Genomic DNA, 12,870 nt, shown 5'->3' on the forward strand with positions numbered 1-12,870 from the left:
CCTCATCCCTGGCACTGTGCAAGGAGAGCTCCTGGCACAGGTTCTTCCCCTTCTGAACACCACCTTCTTGGTGCCATCATCGTTACCCAAACGGCGTCCAGCCGATTTGTTGCTCATAATTTCTATTTGTAAATTTCATTTTGGATTAGGTCACTCCTTACTGACACTATATACCAGTGAGGTTTGCTGTGATGTGTGGGTGTAATGGAGGGGGTGCAAGTGGGTGGGGCGGTCAGGCGGGGAGGCGGGTAGACTTGGGCGGGTGCCGGGGAGGCGCCATCAGACTCTCGGCGGCCACCAAACGTGCCGCAACCCTCGGCCGCTCCTGCTGCTGCACACACACCCGCGCGTCCACAACTTCTCTTATGACAGTGACAGTGCCTCTAGTGACCTATGACAGAGCGATAGTTAGCGCAGAGCTAAGATGGCAAGGATGGTGGGGGTGTTAGTAGGAGTGTTGTTAGTAGCTGGGGCTGTAGCGAAGCCCGAAGGATACTCCGGATACGAGGTCAATCGCCAGGCACCTCCAGGAGGGTAAGTGTTGACCAGCGCCACTACCTATCTGCTGCTCTGACTTACATTTAAGCATATAAAGTACCCAGATAGGGAATAAATATCTAAGTTTGATACCCTTTGCAATACAAAATTTAGCAGAATGGGTGTAAAATTTTTAAATAGATTTCTAATATTGTAAGACAAAATAATATCCATGTATATACTAGGTTTATGTAGTAAAGACAGCACATCCCTGTTTTAGGGTTGTCAGAGCACAAGTAACCAATACAGAACAATGTAAGTTTTAACCATGAGGTCACGTGTACAAGATGTGTTGAGTACGAGACCAAGCGGAGTAAACGTCAGATCAGTTGGCCACGCCCCCAGCCCGTCCCGGGAGCCCTCATCCTGTCATTCAACTCCCTCTTATTAGATTGACGTTATTAGTCCGTATTCTCGATAACAACCTTTGTGCTACTTGTAACCATTTTGTACAATACTAGCACGTACGGTATGTTGCATTTGTGAAGTTCACACACACTGTAACGGGGTGTGTCCATCCCCAAGAGTTTGAGCGGATACTCGACAGCGTCAAGTAGAATATTTTTTTTTTTAGAAAAAAATATTAATTATTAATAAAGAAAAGGATATATTCAAGTGACAACGTAGTTCTGGCAAGTGAGTAAGTACTTAAGAGTAAATCAACTCGGTGAAGCTTTTTGTGTCCAATAGAGGGTCACGGCTTAAGGTTGAAGAAACCCCGTCCCCAAGTTCAGAAAATTGTCAGGGCAATCTTTTTTGGGGTGAGTTGTGAATGTGAACTCTTGGAACAGTCTGTCAGAGACCTTTACCGAGTGTGAGTTCACTGAAGACCAGCCTTTACCAACACTGGCGAAGGTACAGTTACATTCTGGAGGCACAGTACAGTACAGTACTTGCCAACAGTGTCTAACAGACGACAGATCGCCCAAGCGGCTAACTGGCCGATCAGTGACGAAGAGGATGAAGTGAAGTAAAGTATATAATCACAGGAAAGTATCATCAGTTCATTGCTGGATATGGTCTCCCCAACGTGGGTATCAAGGTGTCAGTCTGTTAATATCCCCACTGACTATAAATGTGGATCAATGTTAATTTTAAGATTCAACTCATACATTTCACAAAAAGAGAAGATTGGACTGTAGAAATAGATCAGGTCAGGTAGGATGACAATGTAAAGATGGGAGAGAAAGATGAGAGGTAAGATGGTTGGGTCACGTTGGGCGGGAGGTCGACCCGCCAGTACGCACAACATAAACGACTCTACCACAAGGCTGGAATTTATCGTATCGAGTTACATCCTTATCACGAAATAAAATACCTTAGCATGGCGCGTATCTCCGACAGCACTTTTACGACCAATTTTTAAGGCGTATTCTTGTAAATATTTTCATTCATTTATTTCGTATTTCGCAGTATTCCTATTTCAATATAGAATATTTGTTAGAAAATATAAAGAACCATTCATGCATTTATTAAGCGAATGGTTACAGGTTCGATTCCTGACTGGAGTGGAAGACTAGGTTAGTCCTTATATTTGTCGATGCTCTACAATCTTATGGTGTACTCGTATCCTACAGAATGCTAAAAATCTGAGTACCTGTCCGGCTACCTTGCTCCATAGCTGAACTAGGCATGTGCGAGTAAAACAAAAACAAAACAAACATTAACGGCATACGTGTATTTAATTTACTCAGTTACAAGTTCTTTGCTTGGATAAATAGGTAAATGAATTTGCTCTTGGTCGGGAAAACGACCCCTTTTTACGCCATTTTTTTCAGTTTTATTAATTAATGTTTTGTGTATTGAGGGAACCAATATCCAGAAAAAACATACATTGTGCAGTACTCTACCTGGTGATCTTTGTATTGGGAACATCAACGGGAGTTATTTATCTCCGACAGGGATGCAGAGGTGAAAGGGTGGGTGGGTGTATTGGGTAAACTTGGCTGCGTCGCTGACGCAGAGTAAATAAACAAGGACAAGGTCGGTGCCTCAAGACAACACCCTACTAAATAAAATCTCATCAGATGATTTACCAATAGGAAAAATTCCACCAGACAAATTTCCAGTGGATAAAATGGAGCAGATAATTTCTCTAGACAAAATTCCAGCTAAATCCCACTGGAAAAATGCTCGCCATTCAGGTAGCATGTAGGTAAAGGCCAATTAGCTGAAGACGTAATTAACTATTGAGTTTGTTCAGGACTGGTTCGCTAGCTTAGGTGAATTAAGGTTAGATTGACTAGGGCATGATTTGTGAATATACTGTATGTAAGATGAGGTTAGGTTAATATTGATTATGTTAACAGTTGGGTTTCTCGGGAGTTAAATTTGGGGTAGGATAGGCAAGATCAAGGTTAGTTAGGTTCTAGTTTGTCAGAATCGATTTGGTCATTCCAGGGTACGTTAGATTATGATAGGCAAGACTCGCTAGAGAAAATAAATGCACCAGGCTAGATTTAGGTTTAGTTAAGGTGAGGTCATCCTAGCTAGATCTGGTTTGGCTATGCTGTGCAAAGTTCAATCAGGTTATGTATGATTGAATTAAGTTAATTTATCTATGACTTAATTTGGTTGGACTAGGTTAGAATAACTTAAAATATACAATGCGACATTGTTGTGCTAGGATAAATTACTTATGTTAGGCCAGAATAGGTTATGTTAGGCTAAGGTAGATAAAGTTACAGTACGCTATCATACTAGATTACATTAAGTAAAGTTTTGCTTCACTAGATTATGGTAAAATTTCACTTGTTGCCACTATACGAAATCAAAGTTGAAACTATGTTTTTCCAATGGGTTATGTGTTATGAACGAATTTGACCTTCACTTTGGCGCAAACAAATAATTTCTGAGATAAGCCTCCTCCCATCTCAGAATCTAGAGATTTGCTATAAAAATCGAGGTAAAAAGTGTTAAAACACATCGAAAACCACCAGAAAAACGATACCCGAACCTAACCGGGGAGCTCCACAGTCGTGTGTTGTTTTGCGTGTGTACCGCCACGTACGAACATACATCATAAAATGTTAAATATCTCGCTTAAACATAATTTGCGCCAGAAATGCCATTGAAGAAAAGTGTCTTAGAATTGTCAAAACCACTGATTGCAACTATAAAATTCCCGCAATGGTGTAGTGGCAACAAGTGAAATAATACCCGCTAGGCTACATTAAGTTTTCATGTTGGACTAGGTTAGGTTATGCGAGGCTACATTAACCTAGAAAAATGACGGGATTGCTTACAGTACTGTAGGTTATGCTAGTTAAAATTTTTATACTACGAAAGATTGTTTGGTTCGTTTAGGTACGTAGACCTTATCCAAAAATGCCTCCATTCTCTTAAGACTTGAGGTTAGCACCTTCAATGCCCATGTATGTAAAACTCCGTCCTGTCACGACCACCGCGCGCGCGCGTGCGTGCGTGTGTGACACTTCCTACAACCAACACAGTAATATTAAAATATACAAAAAATGTTTATTCTCTAAAGATCGCAATCATTTCGTTTAAATAATAGATGTACAGTATTTATATGAAGACCTTAAGAATGCCACAAATAGACAAGCACTTGAACCTCTTAACCACTTCTTGTCTTCTCGTCTGCAACTTCCTCAATCTCAATCCATCTCACTCTGTCCGTCAATTTTCATCCTTCATCCCCCCTGAATGCTTACCCTGCTCCAAGTCACATTCTACTTAAGGTTTGCGTTCGTCATCCATGATCTATTTTTCTCAGACTTTACTACCAGCAGTTGGCTAGGCTATTACATGGCACATGCTCATAGTAGATGACTTTGTTCCTTCGTTACAAGTAAATAGTGCAATACAGGTATTTATAATTTTTTTTGTAAATTATTATTTTTGTATGTATTACGGAGTGACATACTTGAAGGGCTTAATTAAGTGGCTTTGCACTAATCATATTTAGTGTGTTGTATCGCATAATACGACTCAAAAATCAAATTCAGAAGTAATAAAAAAGCAAGTACAAGCGTTGGGTACAGCAGTTACAATACAAGTGTAAGGTGCAATAGTTTTCTAGTGTGTTCTCATAAGTCTGTTTATCTATTTTTTTTTTAATTCCTTGAAGTTCTGTCGTGACTTTTTATGATTCTGGCTTTACCAAATCATAAAAGGGGAATATTTAAGTTTTCTGTTAATAACTGCTTTAGATATTACTTTTATATACAAAATACAAACGGCAGCGTATACAACGTGGTCTGAGAATCAAAACAATATTACCGTATTGAAAGGAACAAAAAATATTACACAGCTATATAGAAGGATATAATAAATTCTGTAAAGGAACATAAAACAACAGATTAACATAGTTATGCTTTTACTCGCCCAATTTGGGATCCTTGTTTAGTTTCCTCCACAATACAAGTTAATGAACCTGTACCTGGACTTGTACCTGAACCGTCACTGCAGTCTCTGGTTAACTTATTTGTTGTATGAATATATTCAGCAGGTACTATCATCTCATCCTCTGTGAGCTTACAATTGTTTAGAAAATTTCAGTAGCGCGCGAGGAAAGGATTCGCGGTAATTTGAAGTGAATTGATTCACAGCTGTTGTTCACTGTATTTTATTATACCCCCCACCTTGAATGTCGAAAGGATATAATTATGGTATCACTGTCCGTCCGTCTGTCTAGGTATGAACGACCTTTTCTTTCAGCTATATTGGTCAGACACTCAGGAAGCTTCACTCAAATGCTGTATGTATATTCCTGAAAATGGCACATCAAAAGTGATACACAGCTTTGCACTTTTTCACCGTGGTTCAGTTTTTGTTGTCTACGTTTAGTTCAGAGAGAGACATCCGCACAAGTTTCTTTTGTAACAGCTCCAGTATTTTCTTCCCTTGTCCTGAACGTCATGTGATATCCTGTAGTACATCAAGATAAATATACAGACATATTTAATTTTAGTTCACCAGGAAATTGATGCTATTATTATTAGAACTACCGCGATGATCACTATCGTGATGATGACGTGCGGGCTTGAGGAGCTGGCATGCCCCTGGGAACACCCGTGAGGTGGGGTGGCTGGCAGTATGGGTGTGTGAGCACCCACTGTGTGATGTTGTTGACACACTCCCCCTCCTCCTCCTCCCCCTCTCTCCCCTCTTCCTCTCATAACTTCTCTCTCTTTCTTATCTTTTTCTCTTCTCAAATTGTCCCATATCCCCCTTCTTTTTCTCTTCTCTTATTTCTCCTCTCTTCATCTCTCTCTCCCCTAATCTTTTTCCAGTTTTTTCCAATTTCTAACACCTTGCGTTTCTTAAAATCTCAATACATATTTATTTAAGTTAGGTTAAGCTAAATTCTGTTAGATTGTTCTGCACCTAACCAATAATGTTACTAAGGGTAAATAATATATGTTTTACAGCTGACCATTAAGGTAGGCTAAGCTTGGCTTGGATAGGTTAAGTTAGGTATCGGTTATTTTGTTTACAACTGATCATTAAGGAGGCGGGGTCTTAGCTATGATTGGCTGAGAAAGAATTTAGTAAAAGTTAGCCTCAGTTAAGTTTTAGTGAAAGTCGTATTGCTTACAATTAATCACTAGGTTAGGGTAGGTTAGAATCAGACGGGATATTGCTGTACAACTGACTACTGTTACGGACCAATGAGCCGCCAACGATAACACAATAGACCCCAATAAGAGAACATTGGGCCTGGCCACACGATCCCCCCTCTCACATGTCACCAAATTAAGGGATGTGCTTGACCGCGACACTGATACCCCTCCCCCCCCTCCCCCACCTTGTTGGAGGAGGAGATGGTGAGGATAGGAAGAGGAAAGATGGGGGGGGGGAGGAATAGGGGAATGGGAAAGAAAAGAAGAATAGGATAGGTAGGAGGAGGAAAAAGACAAGACTTGGTTCATCTCTCATAACTGTTTTTACCGTTTGATCCTTATTTTGTAGGTTACTTTAATATCAAGATCGAGTTAAGTTCAGATGCTGTGGATTATTTTCTCTCGCGACAGGATTTCTGATTATGATATAAATATTATCCCAGGCCACATCAACACGAACCCTGGACGAAAAAACTCACTGGATATTGAATATTAGGAAGTAGACAAAATACAACAACTTTGTCTTTATTGACTGGTCTTCCCTACCTATGCTGCCATCCTCGCCACCACTATTTAAACACCTGCCGTACTGTATGTTGTCCACACAAGTCAAACATCTGCCACATTTTGTCTACACCTGATACACGCCTAGTACTCCCCGTCTTCACCTGACACTTGCCGCCCACACCAGTCAGATACTTGCCATTTACCGTCTTATGGTCTTTCAACTCTCTCTCTCTCTCTCTCTCTCTCCATTAACTTATGAATAGCACCCTAACTCTTTTACCTCTATTCAAATTAAAATGAAATTAACATCCATATCAATGAACTGAATCACTTGAAACGCGCATCTGGCCATCGTCGTGCCACTCCACTCGATGTAAACCCACACCCAAATTACTTCCCCTTGTAACTAACGTAGGTACGGTACACAGGGATGTAAAAAAAGAAAAAAAATATATACAGTACTGTATATATATATATATATATATATATATATATATATATATATATATATATATATATATATATATATATATATATATATATATATATATATATAACACGTTTACTCTTCAACCTCATTGTAAGAATAATGTTAATCCGAAATGATCTTTAATCTCTGTAAAACATTATAACGTGCTGCTGTGGCGGCATCTTATATAATAGCAACTATTTTGTTACCATACCTCAGCTAAATCGACAGAATGAATGACATCCTTACAATAATTGTAACTCAGTCTAATAGGCTACGACTGTTCTCAAATTAACATCAATCAGACAATCACGGTAAACAGTTTCACATGTGGCAGGGCATCTGGCCCCCGCCCACTCCACTCGTATGTAAACTAACCAGACCTACAAACCCATATATACGTCCCCTTTCATTAAGATCATGATTGGTACTCTGCTTGTACACCCCACACGCTCTATGATCCCCACACTGCCCTTACAACGCTCCATTTTGATAGACTTGTAACCTTAGTCAGTGTTTCATATTTCATGTGAACGAGGCAATTAGATAAATGTTCAGATTTTTTTATAACATGAAAATGTTAATAATCGTGAGTGATCTAGATTAGGTGTAGAGGGTGCGATTTAGAGCATATATCTGGGCTGACCAGGGGTAGGAGTGTGATGGGTAGGTGTAAGGGGTGTGATCTGGGGTAGGTGTAAGGGTATGATTTTTTTAATTTGTCCCACGAGGGGGCTAGTTTATTGGGTGCCCCCCTACATCCTGTGCAAGGAGAAGCATGTTTCAGCGCCCAATAGGGAAGCATGCGGAGCTCATGCTTGCCTTCTTGACTCATGCAATGTAGGGCGTAAGTGCCTGAAGGGCCATGGATTAAGTCTGCAAGTTATTCATAGTGACAGGACGAGTGTGTGGGGGGAAGATTCCCGATACAATACATCTGTTTATGGCAAGGCGTGCCATGTCCCTAATAAGTCAAGTGCCAGGCCTGTCTCTAGGAGGAGGAATATTTGGTCAGGAGGAAGGGGGTGTTGATGACGGCGGAGACTGTGCTGTGGTAAGTTGGGCACGGTGGGGGTGGAGAGGGGCACAGGCATGGACACTATTAAGGGACAAACCGTTAAGTGTGAGTGTGATGGAGTGTGCTTCGGTAGTTGCAGCAGAGAGGAGGAGGAGAAAGAGAGAGGGATACGTAGTCCACGTGCACGTCCTCAGTATGAGCCATCGGCGCGGAGAACTGGAGGAGGGGGGGGGGGCGGCGGCGTATCCCTTGGTCCAACAAGGAGCTCCTGGGGAGAGGTGTAACTGTAGGGTATGCGGGACGTAACTTGGGATGGGTGTAGACAGCGTCACGTCAGCAGGAGGGGAGACAGATGGTGGTGGTGACAGACGGGGGTGTAGGGGAAGGTATTTTTAGGCTTGTGACTCACCGTGTGTTTTTGTTGTGTTTGAAGAAGGCGAGTGTGTTCCACTTTCTGCTTCTGTTTTAGTCTCCGCTGGTAAAATGGAAATCCAAGTTATGTATTTATTCAGTTACGACGGAAGCCTAACTCCTATAAGAATTTTCGCGAGTTCGTTGTGATTCAACTAAGTACTTAATGTGCATTATGCAGTAGACCCGACAGCCGCACCCTTATCCACTACCTCCTAAGATGTCCCCCCACACAACGCTTCCTTGACGCCTGCTGGACCACCACTCCACGACCCCCTGACGGAGACACGATGATCCTCCCCATACTGGCCAGATACTATGTAAATAACATTGATTATGTGTTAAAGGAATATCCTTCCTTCCTTCCTTAGGCTTTAGTAAGCCCCTATATAATATTTATACTGTATATACTTGTCACACTTGCCAGATGCTTCTGGTGTTATTGTACAGGGGTACCTAGTGACAGCACTAGGATCCCGCTTCCTCTATCAAGGAATAAACTATTAAAATTGAACTAAGTACTTCGCAGTGGGAGTTACAAAACCTTGGTTAGAATAACATCAGCCTTACGTCAGCAGTAATTCCATAAACAGGTTCTCGCTGTAACAACAAAGAAATTACAGTTTTCGTTGAGATAATGTTTAAAAACCGAGGAAGTCAGTCATTATCGTGCATGAGACAACTCGCTGCGGGGGTTTAAAGCTCTTGATGGTTCCATTTGTCGACTTTGTTTTTGCTGTGGCGTCGATCCTTTTTTTTTTCTTTTTTTTTTAGGAATTACTCTTGGCATCACCACTGATGAGACCAAACGATAAGGCAAGGCACTACTTCTATACTGTAATCTGTTAGGGCTTGGGTTTCAATGAAATTAGATGTTGCTTTAAAAGTGTCTTCTTTCATAATTAGCATTCATCTACTATTTGTTAAAAAAACGGAACATTTTACATAAATTTAACTTTGTTGACGATGTTGTCATTCCACTATCGGTATAGAGAATCCTCTTTATAAATATAAATTTAATTAACAAAAATTATTAAGATATTTCAGGTAAAAGTTTGCTGAAATACAAGTCATCAATATCACTGAACAGAAGTGTGGTGTACCAACATGGGGTCGGATTCTCAGAGGTTCGTATGATGACCGTTCACTGTAACTGGATAAGTATGTAGGAATACACCTAAATGGTTGACTTAAGCTCAAACACCAAAATAACGACCAAAAATAGCATCAAGATGGCTGAGAGACTCTTACCTTAATTAGATACGTTCACTTACCTCCAGACAGAATTAAAGCTCAGAATCTTTCCAAAAGATTGTTTTCCTTACTTTTAGTGCCTAAGTGATACTAAAGTGAGCGTATCCAGTTAAGTTAGTGACTCGTAGTTTTAATCCTATTTTCGGACATAATTTTTCTGCTTTAGGTCAACCAGTTAAGTGCATTTATACATCTCCAGTTACGAAGAATATTCAACATTCGAACCTTTGAGAATCCGACCCCTGGGTAGTAATTTTAAGAAATTCATATACCAGTTTTTTCCCTCCAGTTAAAGACAAAAACTCGTCTCGTCACAGTAGTGGAGCTCAATTTCCACGACAATTTGCCCACCGTCTTGTGTCGTAGCTTAAGTGACCACAGTTAGATGAGTTCATATCCCGACTTGGGAGAGGAATTTGTAGTACGAGTCTCCGGGAACTCTCTGTCGCTATCCTCTGAGCGAGTCAGTAATTGGTAATAATGGCCGATCCATAAGGACGTCAACCTGGTACAGTAGAAGTAGTTCCAATTAGCCTGTCTCAACTACCATGAGGGTGATTGGTAACACTGCTCCTTCGTCATCAGTACAGAGAGAGCGAAAGAATATACAAACTCCATAAAAAAAGGATTGGGCTAAAATATAAAACTAACCCTCAAAAATAATACAGAAGTTACAATGACACTCCATCGTTACAACAAAAGTTCGTTTAGCCGGAGTGAAAGTTCGGGTTCTGTAGATGAACATGAGAACGTTTCTAGTTCAGGTAGTCTTAAATTTTTTATATATTTATATATATAATTTTAAATTAGTTACTTGCCTTCTTACGTCTTCAATTATGAGGTTTACCGTATGAATCTTTGAGCCTGTTGTCTTGTTCTTTACATTTCCTAGTCTTTTTCCAAGCTTTTTCATTATCTTTCTCTCCGTTTCTCATCTTGTCCGTGTCTCTTTCAACTTGTGTATTTTATTCTATCTCTTGCAATTTTAGCTGTGGCAACAACCATGTACTGTATACGTTACTTGATCTCTCTCTCTCTCATAAACGTTTCTGTATTATAAGAAAAAAATCGCCGGTTTTTTATTCCGTCTTTATCATTTATCTTTCTATTCGTCTCGCTTGCTGCTTACGACATTCTCCTGCCAATATTTCTCATGTTACAATCGGTCGACATCAAACTCCGGGTCAGACAAGAGTAGACCAGCATCAAGTCTTGGCTCAGGGGTCCCTCACGCTCCAGGACACACACACACACACACACACACACACACACACACACACACACACACACACACACACACACACACCAACAACAACAACAACATTTCCCTTGCCTGTCTGGGAGTAATTATACAGCAAGAACTGTTGACACCAGCTAAGAAAAGAATTATGATATTTTTTACCAAATGGAAAATTTCAGTACAAATACAAAATCCCGATTAGCATCAGTTAGTCACATTATCAATCGTATTAATGATTTTTTATACAAAATATTTGTTACAAAAGACTTAGCCAAGACTGTGTAGAATTGTTACATTAACTGGCAACTGTCTGAAACTTTCACTACACATAAAAACTTTACATTTAAAGTAATTATCATAATTCATTTTTAACAGTAAGGATCTTTTTATCCTAGTTACTAAGGAAGTACCAACAGTCCATACGGGCCAGACGTCTCTACTGTATGCGATTATGAGAGATTAGGGACAATTTGCTCATAATGGAAAAGGAGAGTTTAAAGGATGTTCCCGTGAGAACTTGAAGGGGCACCAACACCCAGCCTGGCAGAACACCACTATTGGGAGTCTCACCTTTTTGTACTATACGCCATAACCTCGAGCTTGGCCCCGTTGTTTAAAAAAAAATAATAATCCCAGGCTATTACCCTGTGAGCGTTAGGATTTCATCGACAATAGAGCATTAAATTTGGAGATTTTAAGTTTACATCTAGTTCCAGCATTAAAAGCTGTTAGATCTTTCTCTCTATCCCGATACCGTTTCGGCTGATATCTTTCAGTTGCCAGTACTATTATTCAGTACAGTATACCCAAAACCTACTCTCAGTCCCAGAGACAATAGACGGGTTTCATTAGCTTTGCAAGACTATCCACCCCCTACCCCTCCCCTTCCTGGCGATGCTAACCAATAACCACAGAGAGAGGCATGGTCATCGTTGTTGCTCACTACTGGCTGCAAGCCGGCCAGACGGTGAGCGTTAATGAAGAGCATTCGGAGGATAATCATCCAACAATTTCTCGACTTTTTCACGTTGGGTCCCTGGGGGTGGTGGGGGGGGGGGTGCTCACTCCCCGACCAGAGTGTGATAGATGAATCACGATGGTGGGAAAGACCTGATGCACTGAGGCAGTACCACCCTCCACTGGGGCAGTACCACCCTCCTACTAGGACAGTACCCTGGGCCGGCTGGGGCGTTAACTAGCAAGACGTACCATAAGAATCTTCCAAGTGGCTGTTGAACCCGACCTTGTCCTCTTGTTATTAAGGCGGGGGAGGGTGAGTGTGGGAGAGGGTGAGAGTGTGGGAAAGGGTGAGTGTGGGAGAGGGTGAGTGTGGGAGAGGGTGAGAGTGTGGGGGAGGGTGGGTGGGGAGGGTGAGTGTGGGGGGAGGGTGAGAGTGTGGGAGAGAGGGTGAGAGTGGGGAGAGGGTGAGGGTGAGAGGAGGTGGGGTAATGAGAGGGAGATGAGGGTGTGGGGGTGAGGGGAGAAGTGAAGTGTGGGGAGGGTGAGGGGGTGAGAGGGGGAGGTGAGTGGGAGAGGGTGAGAGTGTGAGAGGGGAGAGAGAGGTGGGGAGGGCGAGTGTGGGAGAGGGTGAGAGTGTGGGAGAGGGGTGAGTGTGAAGAGGGAGGGTGGGAGGAGAGGTGGTGTGGGAGAAAGAGGAGTGTGAGAGGGGGAGGTGTGGGAGAGGGTGGAGGTGGGAGAGGGGTGAGTGTGGGGAGGTGATGGGAGAGGGGTGAGTGGGGAGGAGAGGGAGAGTGTGGGGGTGTGTGGGAGAGGGTGAGTGTGGGAGAGGGGAGAGTGTGGGGGAATGAGTGTGGGAGAGAGGTGTGGGAAAGGGGAGTGTGGGGGAGAG

The 12,870-nt window shown here is 41.9% G+C and overlaps 1 protein-coding gene across 1 annotated transcript in view; it reads left to right on the top strand.

The window, feature by feature from the left end:
• Nucleotides 1-272: 272 nt before the first annotated feature.
• Nucleotides 273-12,870, top strand: part of LOC121874702 (fibrillin-2-like) — a 123,796-nt gene continuing 111,198 nt past the window's right edge. The window contains exon 1 of the mRNA XM_042378955.1: nt 273-534. Coding sequence (XP_042234889.1) covers nt 425-534 — 110 coding nt within the window. The 5' untranslated portion in view covers nt 273-424. The remainder of the gene's footprint in view (nt 535-12,870) is intronic.

This window comes from Homarus americanus, unplaced genomic scaffold, assembly GCF_018991925.1.
Source record: "Homarus americanus isolate GMGI-L3 unplaced genomic scaffold, GMGI_Hamer_2.0 scaffold34360, whole genome shotgun sequence".
Classification (NCBI taxonomy): Eukaryota; Metazoa; Arthropoda; class Malacostraca; order Decapoda; family Nephropidae; genus Homarus; species Homarus americanus.